General features: G+C 40.9%; 1 protein-coding gene across 3 annotated transcripts in view; it reads left to right on the top strand.

Annotated features, from left to right (window-relative positions):
* Nucleotides 1-18,175, top strand: part of LOC137373693 (alpha-1-antiproteinase-like) — a 269,343-nt gene extending 251,168 nt beyond the window's left edge. For all 3 annotated transcript variants that reach the window (XM_068038881.1, XM_068038880.1, XM_068038879.1), the window contains 3 exons: nucleotides 6,937-7,207; nucleotides 7,335-7,485; nucleotides 16,719-18,175. In XM_068038881.1, the coding sequence (XP_067894982.1) occupies nucleotides 6,937-7,207; nucleotides 7,335-7,485; nucleotides 16,719-16,919 (623 nt within the window). In that variant the 3' untranslated portion in view covers nucleotides 16,920-18,175. The remainder of the gene's footprint in view (nucleotides 1-6,936; nucleotides 7,208-7,334; nucleotides 7,486-16,718) is intronic.
* Nucleotides 18,176-19,677: the final 1,502 nt, after the last annotated feature.

Genomic DNA, 19,677 nt, shown 5'->3' with positions numbered 1-19,677 from the left:
GAGCAGGGATAAATGGACCTTGGTACACAGACATAATTCAATCTCCATTTTAAAATCATATATTCTGTTCTTATTTTGATATACTTTGATTTAATATAATTATTTATGGTTAGATAGACAAACTGATAGCATTTTGGGAAACAGAGAAATAGAGTTGGTTGGAGTTGGGAAAAGCTAAATTGAGGTGCTACAGTGGTACCATTGGTGGGAGGTTGTAATTACAGTGGGGCAAGATTATGTCGCTGATTTCTTTATAAATGTGGACATGGGAACTTATAATAAAAAAGCAGGAAGCTTTGCAGATACAAGATTTTTTATATTATTTATATATATATGTCCCTGAGTTTCTAACATTAACAGTAGCCATAGCACTTGCTATTTATACTCTCCTCTTGCCCAAGGATGGCATTGTAACCCCTAAATATTACAAGAAAACAAGTTATTTTTTCTTGCTCTAGAAATGGTGCTGTTACCTCTCCCAGCCTTTTATAGAAAACACAGGTAAAAAGTATAATGCATGAGAGATTTTCTAGTATTTTTAAAATAAAGCATGTTCTGACTGTGTTTCGGGCAGTAACTCTTATAGTTTATTTACTACATCGTCAAAACTTTGCTGGATAAAACAGGTAGTGTATTCAGGAAATCCAACTCCATTTCTTAACCCATTAATTAGTAACAGAAGCATGAGAAGACTGGCCAATTCAATTGGATTGCTGGCTTTTCTAAAGTTCAGGTGATGATGTGCCTGTGTGGCCGTCTGTATGATGATTTTTTATACATGAACAAAAAGCGACTTTAATCCATCAATATGTAGCTGCTGTGTGATTGCCAGTCTGCTTCCTAGGCACCTCCCACAATGCTATCATTTTGTGCCAATCATCTGTACCAGGCTGACTTAAAGATGTAGGGGAGCAGGGTTGCCCGTTTCATCCTGGCTAATAACAATCCCGGTGGCTTCCTGTACCTCACTGTATCAGTACACAGGTCTTTTCCATAGCAGCCACGGGAAGAACTTGAATTGATATGATGAGGCCTAGGAAACCACCAGGATCATTAGTAAGCGTACCGTTTGCAATTTGAAACAGCACGTCAGATGTCTATATCAGAATCACATCACAGTGCAGCTCCCACAAGGTCACCAGGATCATTGTTTGATAACTCTGCTGCATAAAGAGGCTTAACCATAAAGAAGGAGGAGAACAATCTAAAAACAATGCTGCAGTAGAAAGTAAGACTTACATTAATAACGTGCCTTTTGTGACCTCAGGATGTCCCAAAGCGCTTTAAAATGAAATACTTTTGAAGTAGGAGGAAGCTAGAAGCCATGATGATGAAGCTTCTACTACAGCACCTTAGTTAAGCAGTAGTTGAAGTATTAGATACCATTTTGGCACCTCATTTAGGAAGGATATAGAATCAATGGAAAGGGCCCAGCATAGATTCACTAGGAAGATACCAGGGCTCAGGGGTTACAGTTGTAAAGTGAGACTTGAGAAGTTGGGAGTGTAGTATAGACCCCAAACTGTCAGAGGAAGATAGAAGATCAAATACGTAGGCAAATCTCTGAGAAGCACAAAAACAATAGGGCAGTAATAGTGGGGGATTTCAACCACCCTAATATTAACTGGGATAAATTTAGTGTGAAAGGCACAGAGGGAGCAGAATTCTTAAAATGCATTTAGGAGAACTTTTTTTAGCCAATATTTAGCAAGCCCAAAAAGAGAGATGGTGGGCGGTTCTGGACTTAGTTTTAGGAATGAAGCTGGGCAAGTGGAAGGGGTATCACTTTGGTGGAAGTGATCATAATTTAGTTAGATTTAGGACACTTATGGAAAAAGACGAAGATAGATCAGGAATAAAAGTTCTCAATTGGCGAAAAGCTAATTTGACTAAGCTGAGATGTGATTTAGCTAAAATGGACTGGAAGCAGCTACTGAAGGTAAATCAGTGCTAGATCAGGGAGAGACATTCAAGGAAGGGACAGCGAGTGTTCAGAGCAAGTATGTTCCCTTAAAGAAAAAGGGTGGGACTATCAAATCCAGAGACCCCTGGATGTCAAGGGGTTTAAAGGAGAGGATAAAGGAAAAAAGGGAAGCTTACCACAGATACCAAGGGCTAAATACTGCAGAAAACCTGGAGGAATATAAAAATTGTCGGGGTGAAATTAAAAAGGAACTTCGGAAAGCAAAGAGAGGGCATGAAAAATATTTGCAAGTAAAATCAAAGAAAACCTAAAGATTTTTTATAAATACATAAAGAGCAAGAGTCATAGAGTCATACAGCATAGAAACAGTCCCTTCGGCCCACCGCGTCCATGCCGACCATAATGCCTATCTATACTAATTCCAGCTGCCTGCATTAATTCCATATCCCTCTATGCCTTGCTCATTCAAGTACCTGTCCAGATGCCTCTTAAATGTTGCTACTGTTCCTGCCTCCACCACCTCCTCTGGCAGCTCATTCCAGATACCCACTATTGTTTGTGTGAAAAATTTACCCCTTTGATCCCCTTTAAAGAGGATAACTAAACAAAGAGTAGGGCCTATTAGGGTAACCTGTGTGTGAAGGCAGAGGACGTTGGTATGATTCTTAATGAATACTTTGCGTCTGTTTTCACAAAAGAGAAAGACAATGTGGGCATTGCAATCAGGGAGGAGTGTGAAATATTAGATGAAATTAACGTAGTGAGAAAGGAAGTATTAAGAGGTTGAACATCTTTGAAAGTGGATAAAACCCCAGGCCTGAAGGAGATGTATCCTAGGCTCTTAAGGGAAGTAGGGGAAGGAATAGCGGAGGCTCTGACCATCATTTTCCAATCCTCTCAGGCTATAGGTGTGGTGCCAGAGGACTGGAGAACAGCTAACATTGTACCATTGTTTAAAAAGGGAGAGACCAAGTAATTACAGGCCAGTCAGCCTAACCTCAATGGTGGGAAAATTATTGGAAAATATTCTGAGGGACAGGATAAATCTTCATTAATTAAAGGAAGTCAGCATAGATTTGTTAAGGGAAAGTCATATCTGACAAACATGATTTAATTTTTTCAACAATTAAGAAGTTTTCAGACGATACAAAAATTGATTGTGTGGTGATAATGAAGAAGAAAGCTGTAAACTGCAGGAAGATATCAACAGACAAGTCAGGTGGCAGAACAGTGGCAAATGGAGTCCAATCCAGAGATGTGTGAGGTAATGCATTTGGGGAAGGCTAACAAGGCAAGGAAGTACACAATAAATGATAGGGTACTGAGAAGTGTAGAGGAACAGAGGGACCTTGGAGTGCATGTCTACAGATCTCTGAAGGTGGCTGGACAGGTAGATAAGGTGGTTAAGAAGGCTTACGGGATACTTGCCTTTATTAGCCGAGGCATAGAATATAAGAGCTGGGAAGTTAAGCTGAAACTATGTAAAACACTAGTTCGGCCTCAGCTGTATTACTGCTGACAGTCTGGTCACTGCACTATAGGGAAAGATGTAAATTCACTGGGGAGGGTACAGAGGAGATTTACAAGGATGTTGCCTGGATTGGAGAATTTTAGTTATGAGGAAAGATTGGAAAGGCTAGGGCTGTTTTCTTTGAAACAGAAGATGATGAGGGGAGACCTAATTGAACTGTATAAAATTTTGGGGGGTCCAGATGGTGTGGATAGGAAGGCCCAATTCCCTTTAGTTGAGGGGTCCATAACCAGAGGGCATGCATTTAGGGTAGGGGATTTAGAGGGGATTGTTTTCACCCAGAGGGTGGTGGTGATCTGGAACTCACTGCCTAAAAGGACGGTAGAGGCAGAAACTTTCATAATATTTTCAAAAGTACTTGAAGTGCCAGAACCTACAAGGCTACAGACCCAAGAGCAGGAAAGTGAGATTAGGTTGGATGGCTACTTGTCAGCTGGCATGGAGATGATGGGCCATATAGCCTCCTTCCATTCTGTAAATCTCTATGATTCTATAAAGTTTGAGTTATTTTCATTCGAAATGGGAAGGTTAAAGGGTAACCTGATAGAGGTCTTCAAGATTATGGTAGGGTAATAGATTATTTCCACTGGTCACTGAGAAAGTAATAAAAAGCCACACATTTAAGATTATCACAAAAAGAATTAAAGCAAAGTTTTGAAAAAAAAATCTTTATACAGGAGGTCAGAATTTGGAATTCTGTGCTGGATACTTGTCGAAGCAGAGTCCATAAACTCTTATAAAAAGGTATGGGATAGTTCTTGAAAAATAGGAACGTTGAAAGGCATGGGAAGCATGCAGGAAAGTGGGATTAGATTAGGTGGACAGAGGAAGATAGCTATTGGAAGAGAGCATGGCAATGGATTAGTTTTGGATCATTCTAGCAAAGAGCTGACCTATACACAATGGATTGAATGGCCTTCTTCTGTGTTGTAATGCTTCTACAGTATCAGGCAGCTGTTCATCCTCAAGGCCATTCTGCCTGACAGTAAATGAATGTGCATCATGTAGTTAAATTGGCTTATAAGAATTTATTGAGCAAATCTCCTTTGATGTCATGCCCAAACTTGGGCCTAGAGAGAACTCATTATAGTCCGGCTATGCTGATGTATAATCAGCAGTCAGTGGTCTCCTACTGCCATTACTACCCAGATTGGCCCAATACTGCATAGCATGGTGCAGCACATTGTGGCTTGCAGGTTCTGAGGACAAACGTTGTGGCATTGCTACTTGTGGTAGGTCCATGAAACTCTTGACAATACATTCACCTTGCCTATTATTTGTTTCTAAGCCTGTTGTGCTAGGTGCTTCTGGGGAAGGTGCGCATCTACTGTAGAAATCATTGAATAGTACAGCACACAAGGAGGCCATTCGGCCCATCAAGCCTGCACCAGCTCTAGCAAAGAGCAATCCAGTTAGTCTCACTTGCCCACTCTTTCCCCCATATCCCTACAATTTTTTCTCCTTCAAGTATGTATCGATTTCCCTTTTGAAGGCTACTATCGAATCTGTTTCCACCACTCTTATCGGGCAGTGCATTCTAAATCCTAACCACTCATTGCATAAAAAGATTTTTCTCATGTTACCTCTGGTTCTTTTGCTAATCACTTTAAATCTATGCCCTTCAGCCATTGGAAACAGTTTCTCTTTATATACTCCATCTAAATCCTTCATCACATTAAACATCTCTATAAAATCTTCTCATAGCCTTCTCTGCTCTCAGGAGAACAACCCGAGTTGCTCCAGTCTATCCACATATTTGTAATTTCTCATTGCTAGAACTACTCTAATTTCTCTTTGATTGCTCCCCTCTCCTTAATTTCTCTGGATAAGCACTTCTGGCACCTAGTCAGCAAATTTGCTCTTCCATGGCCTGGCTACCTTCACTGTACCGTAATCTTTGTAGAATAAACACCTGTCCTGCTCTTCCCAGTGCTAATGTTGGGCTAACACTTATTGGGCTGGATTTTGTGCTGGAGCAGGGGCTTCTGACGCCAGGCCGAAAAGGCAGTGGGATCCCTGTCTCGGCTTCTTTGCGCTTCCCTGGAGCGATCCTCTGGCCTTTTCCAATCAAAGTTTCACAAGTCAGGATCTCCGTCCCTTTAAAGATGGGGATCCCGCTTCTAAGAGTATCGGCAGCACCACCGGGAGCCGATACTGCAGAGGTCTTGGACTCAGGCCCAGCGCTGGAACGCGGGCCAGAGGTAGGTGAGGCGGGGTCGTTGGGCCCAGTCCAGAAGGCCCTGGTGAGGGGGATCCGGGGGGTTGGTCGTGAAGTCCAGGGGGAAGGGGGTCCCGGAGGGTAAGCTGGTTCCCAGTGGGGGTTCTCTGTGGGCCACAAATTGCCCATGAAGGAGGGACCACCTAAGCCTGGATGGAGGGCATCCCGTGTTACAAAGCATCCTTCCCATGCAGCGGAGGCACCCCACTGCTGGTAAGATTCCAGTGGCGGCGGGAAGAGGCCTTTAATTGGCCGTTAGTAGGCCACTTAAGGGCCTCAATTGGTCTCTGGCCAGGAAGGCGTCGTTAGCCTATACCGCACCTGAAAAAATCACTTGGCGACGGGCCCTCTGTCCCCCGCCTCCCTGCCACCCATCATGATACTCTGTGCCTCACCCCCGCCTCTGACCCTGCCTCAGTGGGTCACACAAATTCCCAGCCATTGTCTGTGAATTGTTATTAATAATAACTCTTTAGTGATAATTTTACAACAACCTAAGATCTTCTGTCATTCTGATAACATCTGTAAATCTGAAAGGATTCCATCACAACTGTGGCAGCTGTATTTAAGCAGGCAACTCCAAAGACTGAAAGCTGCGATGTAATTACAATTGCTGTTTTATTACCAGAAGTCAACCATTGACAGTATCACACCAAAGGGTTTAAATTCCCAAGTTCATGCCCCACCACTAGAAAATCTGTGGAGGAGGAATCTCAGTTGCCTGAGATAGGCAGGATAACCCCATTCCATAGGGACAGGGTCATTAGCATCTTTGGGGTCAGTGTATCAGCAGTGCCCATGCCATTGGAGGATGGGAATGTCAGAGATATCGCCATGCTGCTCCAACAAAGCAGAGAAGGCCCAGATAGGGTCTCACAGTAAAACAGCCGCACAACTCTTCAGCTCCCAAAGGAACTATTCGGCCATCCTTGTAAAGTGGCTGATTCCCCCTAGGAAATCCAAGAGCTCCACCAGACATGCCCCCTTTGAAGCTGGGATAGCACATACCATTGGAATTTCCTGGTTTCTTCTCCAGGGAACAGAATCCTGGTGGAACCAAATTCTTCTTCATTTTCCATCACCAATAGTTTCAATGGAGATGGACCAAGGGCCAGTGCAGAATTTCCAGCCCTAAGTGTGTTATAACAGTGCAGCAATAATCTCACACATGCTTTCCACTCACTGCTATTCTATTCTTTCAGAATCAATTTATGAGAATTAAATACTGCTGTGTTACCAAACTGTCAAATTTCTGTCTGACAGGAAAATGGAAGAGCCCATTTGATCCGGCAAATACTGGAGAAACATTGTTTAATGTGAACAAAACCACAAAAGTTAAGGTTCAAATGATGTACCAAAAGAACCGGTTCAGTCAGATAACTGACCAAGATCTTTCCAGTATTGTAATAAAAGTTCCTTATCATGGAAATGCATCAATGCTCGCCATCTTGCCTGCAGAAGGAAAACTGGAATACTTGGAACAAAATCTTTCCCGAGAAAAATTTGAAGAGTGGCTCCAGCAACTTGGCTACAAGTAATTAAAATCTCATTCCAACAGTCAGTTTAAATGCATGAAGATTTTCCTCAAATTGATATTTGTTTCATTGGTTAAAAATGTTTTTTGCTTGCTTTCTCCCTTCTGTTCAATATTTGTTGAGCAGGCGAATACTTCGCCTCTTCTTTCCAAAACTGTCATTGTCGATATCATACGAGTTGGAAAATATTCTAACAGAAATGGGTGTGAGAGATTTATTTACATCCGATGCCAACCTGTTTGGAATAAGCGAAAATGAAAATCTGCGAGTTTCACAGGTAGGTTGCCAGCTTCTCTTCATTATGATGTAAAACATTTTCTTTTGTTCTGGCAGGTTCACGTTTGGTATGTGTGTATGTGTATATTAACCAGAATGAAAATAAAATCACTTCATACCAAATTCAGCTTTTGTTAACCAATTGAAATCAAACTGACTCCAAACAATTTTTTGGCCTTGGGATCAGTTGAATGCTTTTGATAGACATTCCTCAGGAATCCACAACAGCACTGGTCCTGAGTGAAGGAAGAGAGCAGCGTTGCTGGGAATGGAAGCTGTCCATCAATTCAGTGCTCTGCTGCTGCCAAATCCATAGAAACATAGAAAATTTACAGCACAGAAGAAGGCCATTCAGCCCATCATCTCTGTGCCAGCCGAGAAAAGGCTATACAGTCTAATCCCACTTTCCAACTCTTTATCCGTAGCCCTATAGGTTATGGCACTACAATTGCATAGCCAAGTATATTTTAAATGTAATGACGGTTTTTGCCTCTATATCCTTTCAAGGACTATCCTGGAACAGGCCTACTTCTCCGATGATCACTCTCAATTTAAGGTTGTGAAAGACAGATCCTAAAAGACACTGAATGGGTCTGAAGAATTGATCTAAATCTCCTTAAATGAAAGGAACCAGATGAGAACATTATCCTATAGATAGTCTTTTTAACAAGTTTCAGTCAGATTAAAATAGCCCGGATATTATGAGGGTACGGGTATCTCTTCTCAGTAATGTACCTCCCTACCAAAGAGAGTGTGGAAATGAACCAACCATAGAACCATAGAAAAGTTACTGCACAGAAAGAGGCCATTCAGCCCATCGTGTCTGCGCCAGCTGAAAAAACCAGCCGCCCATTCTAATTCCACCTTCCAGCACCGTGTCCGTAGCCTTGCAAGTTACAGCACTTCAGCTGCATGTCCAGGTACCTTATAAAAGAGTTGAGGTTTCTGCCTCCACCACCGATCCGAGCAGCAAATTCCAGACACCCACCACCCTATGGGTGAAAAGTTTTTCCTCATGTTCCCTCTAATCCTTCTACTATGCACCTTAAAGCTGTGGCTCCTGGTAATTGACCTCTCCTCTAGGGGAAACAAGTCCTTCCTGTCTCTACTCTATCTAGGCCCTTCATAATTTTGTACACCTCAATTAAGTCACCCGTTGGCCTCCGCTGTTCGAACAAAAACAACCCTAGCCTATCCAATCTTCCCTCATAGCTGCATTTTCAAGCCCTGGCAACGTTCTTGTAAATCTCCTCTGTACTCTCTCCAGAGCAATTATGTCCTTCCTGTAATGTGGTGACCAGAACTGTACGCAATACTCCAACTGTGGCCTAACTAGTGTTTTATACAGTTCCAGCATTACATCCCTGCTTTTGTATTCTATACCTCAGCCAATGATGGAAAGCATTCCATATGCCTTCTTCACTACTTTATCACCTTTCCTGCCATCTTCATGGACCTGTGGACATGCACTCCAAGGTCTCTCACTTCCTTTACCCCTCTCAATATCCTCCCGTTTATTGTGTATTCCTTGCTTTGTATGCCATCCCCAAATGCATTACTTCACACTTCTCTGGATTGAATTCTATTTGCCACTTTTCCACCCAATCAACCAACCAAACCACTAATATCATTCTGAAGTCTACAGCTATCCTCTTCACTATTAACTACACGGCCAATTTTTGTGCCACCTGCAAATTTCTCAATCATGCCTCCCACATTTAAGTCCAAATCATCAATATATACCATAAATAGCAAGTGACCCAACACTGAGCCCTGTGATTGCCACTGGAAACAGCTTTCACAAAAACATCTGTTGACCATTATCCTTTGTTTCCTGTCAGTGAGCCAATTCTGGATCCAACTCGCCACATTTCCCTGAATCCCATGGGCTTTTGCTTTTCTGACCAGTCTGCCAAGTGGGACCTTGTCAAATGCCTTACTAAAATCCATGTAGACAACATCCACTGCACTACCCTCATCAATCCTTCTTGTTACTTCCTCAAAAAATTCAATCAGGTTAATAAGACATGACCTTAACAAATCCATGCTGACGATCCCTGATTAATCCATGCCTTTCTAAGTGATGAGTTTGTGAGTTAGTGATGCAGAAGACTATGTGAGACAATATAAATTCTAAATTATATGAAAGTTTATTAAAGAACCAAACATGCAACTCACAGTTGGTGAGACAGTCTATCGCAACGTTAATAGTTCTAGGAAAAATTGAAAGTGCAATCTTGTTTCTAGTGGAGAATCCAATTTTTCAATCCAAATATTGTTAGGATATCCATCAATTATTAAAGTAATATTTACCTTAAATCCCCGAGTAGATCTATAGAGTTAGCGAGATACCTCTGTCCCAGTTAAGGGGAGAATGATCATCGCCTCAATTCAATAGTCGTATCTTTACCATGAGAGACGCAGGAGCGAGTCTAACAAATCTAAAAATCCAATATATGCCCCCAATATACTGTTTTTCAAGTTGCATAAATAATTTCTTACATATGAGGGTATTACCTCAACTGTAATTAAGTTGTCACCTTTTATTTCCCAAATAAGGCTGTATAACTGTTAATTTCTGGGTAAGGTTCATCCTCCTTGATTCCTAAGAAAGGTTGTATAACTGTTAATTTCTAGGTAAGGTCCAGGCCTCTTTGATTTCTAAGAAAGCCAAGCTGCAAGCCTTGTGATGGTCAATTTTTCATTAGTCATCTAACTGTTTCAAGATTATAATCCAGTTTTTGAGTTTGGTTCGCTTTGTCAAAAATTCAGTTGACTGTGGTTTAGAGCTATCAGCATAAAACCATCTTATCAAGCATTACACTGTGGTAGCTTTTGTGACAGTTTGCAAAGCTATGTTATTAATTTTTTTTATCCTGTGGTGAGGTTCGTGACTTTAGGAGTGAATCCCTCTTATCAGAAGCTGCCTTTATGGTTCTAAGATGAGGCAAGCTTTTTCACTCAGAGTCTTATGTCCATTTAGTATTATAGAGATTAATTTTTTTAACCTTTTAGGAAGATGAACCTTTTAAAAAAAAATTTAATCCCTCATTCAAAGTAACTCCTTTTTATTCATTTGTGGGATGTGGGCATTGCTGGCTGGCCAGCATTTATTGACCATACCTAATTGCCCTAGAACTAACTGAATGGCTTGCTAGGTTATTTCAGAGGGCATTTAAGACTCAATCACATTACTGTGGGTCTGGAGTCACAGACCAGGTAAGGACAGCAGACTTCCTTCCCTAAAGGACATTAATGAACCAGATGGGTTTTTACAACAATCGACAGTGGTTTCATGGTCACAATTAGATTAGCTTTTCATTCCAAGTTTATTGAATGAATTCAACTTTCACCATCTGCCGTTAGCCTGGGCTCTGGATTACTAGTCCAGTGACATTACCTATAAGTCACCCCTAACCTTTTAAGCTTATAACCCCTCATTATGGCCTGATTCTTTCACACTGTGTTCCAAAGAAAACAACTCCAGAATATTCAATCTTTCATCATAGCTAAAATTCTCCATTCCTGGCAACATCCTTGTTAATCTCCTCTGTACTCTCTCTAGCGTGATCATATTGTTCCTATACAGCAGTGACCAGAACTGTATGCAGTAGTCTAGCTGTGGTCTAATTAGTGTTCTAACATAACAGTTCTAACATAACCTCCCTACTCTTATATTCTATGCCTTGGCTAATAAAGGAAAATATACTGTATGCATTCTTGACCACCTTATGTACCTGTCCTGCTATCGTCAGGAATCTGTGGATATGCACTCCAAGGTCCCTGTGTTAGATTCATAGATTTCCTCTACACTTCTCAGTATCCCAAAATTTATTATATATTCCCTTGCCTTGTTTGCTCTCGCCAAATGTATTACCTTACACTTATCTGGATTGAACTCCATTTGCCATTTTTCTGCACCTCTGACCAGTCCATTGATATCTTCCTGCAATCTACAGCTTTTTTTCTCACTATTAATCACGTGGCTAATTTTTGTACCATTCGCAAACTTTTTAATCCTGCTCCCTATGTTTAAATCTAAATTTTATATATACCACAAAAAGCAAGGGATTTAGCGCTGAGCCCTGTGGAACCCTACTGGAAACAGCTTTCCAGTCATAAAAACTCCCTTCGATCATTATCCTTTGTTTCCTGCCACTGAGCCAATTTTGGATCCAGTTTGCCACTTTCCCTTAGATCTCATGGGCTTTTACTTTTCTGACCAGTCTTTCATGTGCGACTTTGTCAAAAGCTTTGCTATATTCCATGTAGTCCACATCAAATGCACTACTCTAATCGTCCCTCCTTGTTACTTCCTAAGAAAATCCAATTAAGTTAGTCAGACATGACTTTCCCTTAGCAGATCCATGCTAAATGTCCTTGATTAATTCATGCCTTTCTAAATGATGATTTATAATGTCCCTCAGAAATCACTGAAGTTAGGCCTATATTTACTTGGTCTTTTCCGTCCTTTTTTAAACAACAATATAATGTTAGAAGTACCCTAGTCCCACACCTGTAGCCAGAGAGGATTTGAAAATGATGTTCAGAGTCGCCATTATTTCCTCCCTTGCTTCTCTTAGCAGCCTAGGATACATTTCATCTGGGCCATGCGATTTTTCCATTTTCAAAGACGCTAAATCCCTTTAATATTTCCTCTCTCACCATGTTTATCTGATCCAATATTTCACAATCCTCTTTAACTGCAATGTCTGCAGCACCGCACCCCCTCCCCCCTCTTTTGTGAAGACAGACACAAAGTACATATCCATGTCTTCCACCTCCACATGCAAGTTACCTTCTTGGCCTTATTCTTTCCTTCATTATCCTCTTGCTCTTTATGTATTTATAAAACATCTTTGGGTTTTCCTTGATTTTACTTGCCAATATTTTTCATGCCCTCTCTTTGCTTTCCTAATTTCCTTTTTAATTTCACTCTTGCACTTTCTATACTCCTCTAGCTTTCTGCAGTATTGAGCTCTCCGTATCTAAGACAAACTTCCCTTTTTTGCCTTATCTTGCCCTTTATGCTCTTTATCATCCAGGGCGTCTAAAGATTTGGAAGTTCCACTCTTATTCTTTGTGGAACATATTTGTTCTGAACTCTCTCTATTACCTCCCACTGCTCTGATACTGATTTACCATAAAGTAGCTGTTTCCAGTCCACTTTTGCTACACTAGATCTCAGCTTAGTAAAATCGGCCTTTGCTCAACTTAACACTTTTACTCTTGATCTATCTTTGTCCTTTCCCATCACTATGCTAAATCTAACTGAATTATGATCACCACCAAAATGCTCTTCCACCGATACCTCTTCCACCTGCACAGCTTCATTCCCTAAAACTAAGTCCAGAATTGGCCTTTCTCTTGTTGGGCCTGCTACATACTGGCTAAAAAAAATTCTCCTAAATGCATTTTAAGAATTCTGTGCCCTTCAAACCTTTAACACTGACTTTATCTCAGTTAATATTAGGATTGTTGAGATCCCTTACTATTACTGCCCTATTGTTTTTGCACTTCGCAGCAATTTGCCTACATGTTTGCTCTTCTATCTCCCTCTGACTGTTTGGGGGTACACTCCCAGCAGTGTGATTGACCCTTTTTGTTCCTCAGTTCAACTCATATGGCCTCATTTGATGAACCTTCAGGCATCACATCCCTCCTCACAGCTGTGATTGTTTCTTTAGCCAATATTGAGACCACCCTCCTTTTTTTTCTCCCTCTCCATCCATCTGCAAGCCCTGTAAGCAGGAATGTTGAGCTGCCATGCCTAACCTTCTTTAAGCCACGTTTCAATAATAGCTTTGATATCATACTTCCAAGTGTCTATCTGTATCCTCAGTTCATGTGCCGTACTCACTAAACTCTTTGCATATATAGTATTAAACACTGAATAAATCGCTTGTTGTCTATTTTCTAGTTTTTGTTTCCTCAGCCTTCTATACTCGGTTACTAATTTTCTGCCTTCTATTTCCAACTTTGCTTGTCTCCCTCCTGAATCTATGCTCAGGTTCCCACCCTACTGCCAAGATAGTTTAAACCCTCTACTCTCTGCCTGAGAGTTTTAAAAAAAAACTTTTCTACCAAAGAAGGGACAGAAACTGGAGTTCTGTGAGCTGGATAACAGCAGGAAAGGGCCAGATTTAACCTGCAAGCCAGACACCGCAGTCTTACAGTGCCACTGCTGGAAGCAGCCCAGAATTCAGCTGTAATGCAGTGAAATAAATAAGGTAACCCTGCTGCTTCTGGAGTTCCAGAGACTCACCCCAAAGATGACTTTTGTTAGTCTCTTTGCATGCAACTGCACAGGGCCAGCATTATAAATGCTACTTGTGGGACCACAAACTCTCATCTTTTCTGGTCCTGGACAGACTAGCAGACTACAGACCAGTGATCCAGTTTTGGGTACCCCATTATAAAAAGGACAGTAAAGCCATTGAGAGTGTATTGATTCACTGGAATTAGCCATGTAGTTAATAGTGAGGAGGAAAGCCGTAAACTCCAGAATTATATCAATGTTTTGGTTGAGTGGGCAGAAAAGTGGCATATGGATTGCTTTCCTTTATTGGCTGAGGTATAGAGTACAAAAGCAGGGATGCTGGAACTGTATAGAGCGTTTCTTATGCCACAGCTGGAGTATTGCGTGCAGTTCTGCTCACCACATTACAGAAAGGACACAATTGCTCAGGAGAGAGTACAGAGGAGATTTACAAGAATGTTGCCAGGGCTTGAAGGTTGCAGCTATGAGGAAAGATTGGATAGGCTAGGGTTGTTTTCCCTGGAACTGAGGAGGCTGAAGGGTGACTTGATTGAGGTATACAAGCTTATGAGGACCCTGGATAGAGTGGACAGGAAGGACCTGTTTCCCCTGGTGGAGAAGTCAGTTACCAGTGGGCACAGATTTAAGGTGATTGGTAGAAGGATTCAAGGGGACGTGAGTAAAAACATTTTCACCCAGAGGGTGGTGGGTGTCGGGGAAATTCACTGCCAGGAACAGTGGTAGAGGCAGAAACCCTCAACTCTTTTAAAAGGTACCTGGACATGTGCCTGAGGTGCTGCAACCTGTGGGACTATGGACCAGGTGCTGGAAGGTGGGATTAGTTTGGGTGGATAGTTTATTCGGCTGGCACAGACATGATGGGCTGAATGGCCTCCTTCTTTGCTATACTTTTTCTATGGTTCTATAACAGTGTTGATGAATTCTCTGGGGGCTGGTGACCGATGTGACATGTGAGGCACACAGTATATGTGATGAATCAAGCCAGCTTATTACCATAGCAATGCGTAAAGAATTTTATTTTCTTGTCATTAGCGATCTTTCATTGTAAGAAGAATGCAAGGTCAAAGAAAAGATTGACAGAAACTCATAAACAGATGAGAGGAAAGGAAGCCAACAATTACCTTAGCAAATCCAGTTCTTTTCTTGAACTCATTCGTCCCAATACTGCCCTAAGAAAAAGACCTGGCCACTATAAACGCACTCGAGAAATGAGGAAGCTCATTATTAATGTAACACAACAGTGGAATTAACCGAGTAAACAGCAAATAATTATTCCAGCAAGCCCACCTTGTTAAAACTGTAGGAAAGCCATGCAGAATCTGCACTGCCTAACTGTGATAATTCTAGGTGAGACAGTGCCTCAACTGATGAGCCGCTTCTAGATAAACTATAGTTATGAGAAGAGGCATGAAAAATTAAGAAGTATGACCAAGTATTTACAACACAGGAACAGGCCATTCAGCCCAATAAATCAATGCCAATGTTTATGCTCCACATGAGCCTTCTCCCACTCCTCCATCAACATATCCTTCTATATCTTTCTCCTTCATTTGCTAATCTAGCTTTCCCTTAAATACATCAATGCAATTTGCCTCAACTACTCCTAATGGTAGCAAGTTCCATTCTCTGGGTAAAGAACTTTTTTCTGAATTCTCTTTTGGATTTATTAGTGACTATTTTATATTTATGGCCTATAGTCTGGTCTCATCATCTTCTATACATATACCCTATCAAACCCTTTTATAAACTTAAAAACCTCTATCAGGTCACCCCACAGTCTTCTCTTTTCTAGAGAAAAGATCCCCAGATCCAGATACTGTTTCCAGGTAATTTCCAATAAAGTGGAGAAGGCTAGTGAGAGATGTAATGGAGCTTTTTTAAAATTATGAAGTGATTTAATGGGGTTAGTAGGGAAAGATTATTTTGTCTAGTGGAGGAGAGAGTGACAAGAAGTCATCATAATATTATCACAGGTAGTAGGAATGGCCACTAAGAGAATTGTTGGGACATGGGAATAGTTGAGGTGGAGACCATAAATGCCAGAATTTCCTTGGAGCTTCTCCAGCTTTGCCTGTGCAACTTTGACAGAGATTTGGTGAACAGCACATTTAGCCCTAAAATAAAAGCAAAATACTGCAGATGCTGGAAATCTGAAATAAAAACAAGAAATGCTGGAACCACTCAGCAGGTCTGGCAGCATCTGTGAAAAGAGAAGCAGAGTTAACGTTTTTCTTCCTTTTTTTTACATTTTTTACAATCGTTTTTTTGCATTTATTTCATTTCATCTTAGTTTGTTCAGTTTGCTTACCCACTGTTTTTTTTCAGGTTTGCACTTGCTGCTGTTCAATATTCAGTGTATTAACACCTAATCTGTACTAATGCTTTGTCTTTCAACACACCATTAACATATTGTTTGCCTTTGCTCCGTGACCTTTTGGTCAGCTATGTGGCCTGGTCCAATCTGCACCTTCTCCTTTGTTATCTCTTGCCCCACCCCCACCTCACTTGCTTATAACCTGTGACTTTTCTAATATTTGTCAGTTCCGAAGAAGTGTCACTGACCCGAAACGTTAACTCTGCTTCTCTTTTCACAGATGCTGCCAGACCTGCTGAGTGGTTCCAGCATTTCTTGTTTTTATAGCACATTTAGCCCTGTATTTGGGATTTCCGCCAATGTTACTGTGGCAAAACAGGAGCAAGGCTAAGAAATTCCCAGCGAAACATGTGAAGCAGTCGAAGATATAGGGCTATGGGAAGAGAGCAGGGAGACCAGCTTGGATTGCAAGATGGGTGGAATGGCCTCCTGTATTAAACTTAATGGTTATATGATGCAGATTACCGATCACATCAAACCTTTTTCAACCATCATGATTTACAGTACATTTCTGAATATACTACCTTCAGCTCACTTTGGCTAACATTTATTTAATATCATTTTCATTTTATTTCATAAGGTTATTCATGAGGCAGCGCTGGATATTGATGAGAAATCCACTGAGGCAGCTGCAGCCACTGGACTAAAAGTTGTTCCAATGTCAATGCCAGCTTCAGTCAGATTTAACAGACCATTCCTTTTGATGATCTATGAGGAAAACACAAACAACATACTCTTTCTTGGAAGAATAAAAGATCCATCCAAGAAACAGTCAACATGAATGAAATGAAGAAATTGGCTCACTCCTAAATTCTAAGGCTTGAGATGATAGACATATTTAATCAACCCAATATTATAATACATCACCATCATAATTATTTCTTTTTTTCAGAAATTGATGAAAATACACAGCAGATCCATCAGCATCTGCAAAGAGAAAATACAAGTTAACATCTTGGGTGAAACCCTTCATCAGAACTGTAAACTGAATGTTAAGCGAACATTTTAGTAGGGTTGGGGAAAATAAGGGTGAACACTTGATAATCCAATCGCAAAGTTAACAGGCAAATTGCTTAACATAAAAGCAGGAAAAAGTTAGATCATTTGGCAAAAAAAATCTCAGAGATATTAAGAGACCAAAAGAACGTTCAAGTTGCTAAGATATATACAAAAATAATAAAAAGGTTAGCTAACCCATCGAGCCTATTCTATATGACACAGTGCACCTTCTGGACACCAACATCCCTCTCTCCCAAACACACACACACATTTATACATGATAAAGCATAAGGCCAATATACAAAAAGAAAACTCTGGGAAATTTTCCCTGATTACAGAAGGAAAAATGCAAGAATATCGGGGAAATGGAAAGAAAATAATAAATAAACTGCAGATGCAGGAGGTATGAAATGCAACCAGAAAAAAATGCTAGAGATACACAGTAGGTTCGCTGGTCTCAAAAGGATTAAAACGGACCAATGTTAACCCTCTAACTTTACCCTGCTGGAACTGTATTATGCCAGAGGATCTATACTCAAAAGGACAAGACACCTTCCTCTCCCTGAATGCCAATGGATTCACCCCACAATTCTAACATCCTGTGATATAAAGTAATGGGGGATATTGCTAAGGTGTGGTTACTAAAATCACTTTTCAGCCTGGAAGGCTACAAAATGTTCAGGAAAAAGATGAGACACTGCTACGTTGCAGTTTTTTTTTTCCTTTTCCTTATTTTCTGTTTTACTGATCAACAGAAATTAGGTAATTAGCACCTCAAAATAATTGTGTGTTTAATTCAAGAAGCACAATCATCTATTAACTCTACCTTATAAAACAGATTGTAGATGTGTGTTTCTTCATCAATAAAAATAATGTATCTTTCTAGTGAAATTTTATGCTTTCATACTAGTGATTGATGCTCAGGAGGAAGACACAGTTTGATGTATTACTGAATCAGACTGCAACCTAATATTTCAATATTTATCAGCAATCAATAATGTTTTATCAGTATTCAATAAATGAAATGATCTTCATTCACACTGCCTTCTATCTGCTTTGATAAATTACACACTATTACATGTCATCTATCTTCTTAGACCACGTGCACATAATTATAAATGAAGAAAACACAAAAAAGAGAATGACTTGCATTTATTTTGCACCTTTCATGAACCTGGGGATATTATCCAAAGTGCTTTATGGCCAATGAGGTATATATGAAATGTAATCACTGTTGTAATGTAGGAAACGCAGCAGCTAATTTCCACAGCAAAGGTCTAGAATTACATTGGTGTTTTTTCCAATCTCCTTGAGGTGACTATGACATTGTTTAAAAAGAGTGCGAGGGATAGGCCAAATAATTATAGGCCAGTCAGTCTGACCTCGGTGGGGGGTAAATTGTTAGAATCAATTCTGAAGGACAGGATAAATTGTCAGTTCGAAAGACACAGATTAATCAGGGATAGTCAGCATGGATTTGTTAGGGGAAGGTCATGTCTTACTAACTTAATTGAGTTTCTTGAGCAAGTAACAGGGAGGATTGATGAGGGTAGTGCAGTGGATGTGGTCTACATGGATTTTAGTAAGGCATTTAACAAGGTCCCGCATGGCAGACTGGTCAGGAAAATGAAAGCCCATGGAATACAGGGGAAGGCGGCAGGTTAGATCCAGAATTGGCTCAGGGACAGGAAACAAAGTGTAGGAGTCAACCGATGTGTTTCTGAATGGAAAGCTGTTTCCAGTGGTGTTCCACAGGGCTCGGTGTTGGGCCCCTTGCTGTTTGTGGGAGGTATGTTTGGCAAATTTGCTGACGACACAAAAATTGGCCGTGTAGTTAATAGTGAAGAGGATAGCTGTAGACTCCAGAATGATATCAATGGTTTGGTTGAGTGGGCGGGAAAGTGGCAAATGGAATTCAATCCAGAGAAGTGTGAGGTAATGCATTTGGGGAGGGCAAATAAAGCGAGGGAATACACAATAAACAGGAGGATATTGAGAGGGGTAGAAGATGTTAGAGACCTTGGAGTGCATGTCCACAGGTCCATGAAGGTGGTAGGACAGGTAGATAGAATGATGAAGAAGGCATGTGGATTGCTTTCCATTATTGGCTGAGGTATAGAATACAAAAGCAGGGACGTGATGCTGGAACTGTCTAATACGCTGGTTAGGCTAGAGTTGGAGTATTGCGTACAGTTCTGGTCACCGTATTACAGAAGGGACAAAATTGCTCTGGAGGGAGTACAGAGGAGATTTACAAGAATGTTGCCAGGACTTGAAAGTTGCAGCTATGAGGAAAGATTGATGAGGCGAGGGTTGTTTTCCTTAGAACAGAGGAGTCTGAGGGTGACTTAATTGAGGTGTACAAAATTATGAGGGGCCTAGATAGAGTGGACTGAATGGACCTGTTTCCCCTGGCGGGGAGATCAGTTAGGAGGGGACACAGATTTGTGATTGGTAGAAGGATTAGAGGGGACATGAGGAAAAGCTTTTTCACCCAGAGGGTGGTGGGTATCTGCAATTCGCTGCCAGGGACGGTGGTG

This window comes from Heterodontus francisci, chromosome 9 (genome assembly GCF_036365525.1).
Source record: "Heterodontus francisci isolate sHetFra1 chromosome 9, sHetFra1.hap1, whole genome shotgun sequence".
NCBI classification, from domain to species: Eukaryota; Metazoa; Chordata; class Chondrichthyes; order Heterodontiformes; family Heterodontidae; genus Heterodontus; species Heterodontus francisci.
Note: the sequence above shows the minus strand (reverse complement) of the source record. Positions and strands in the feature narration are given on the sequence as shown.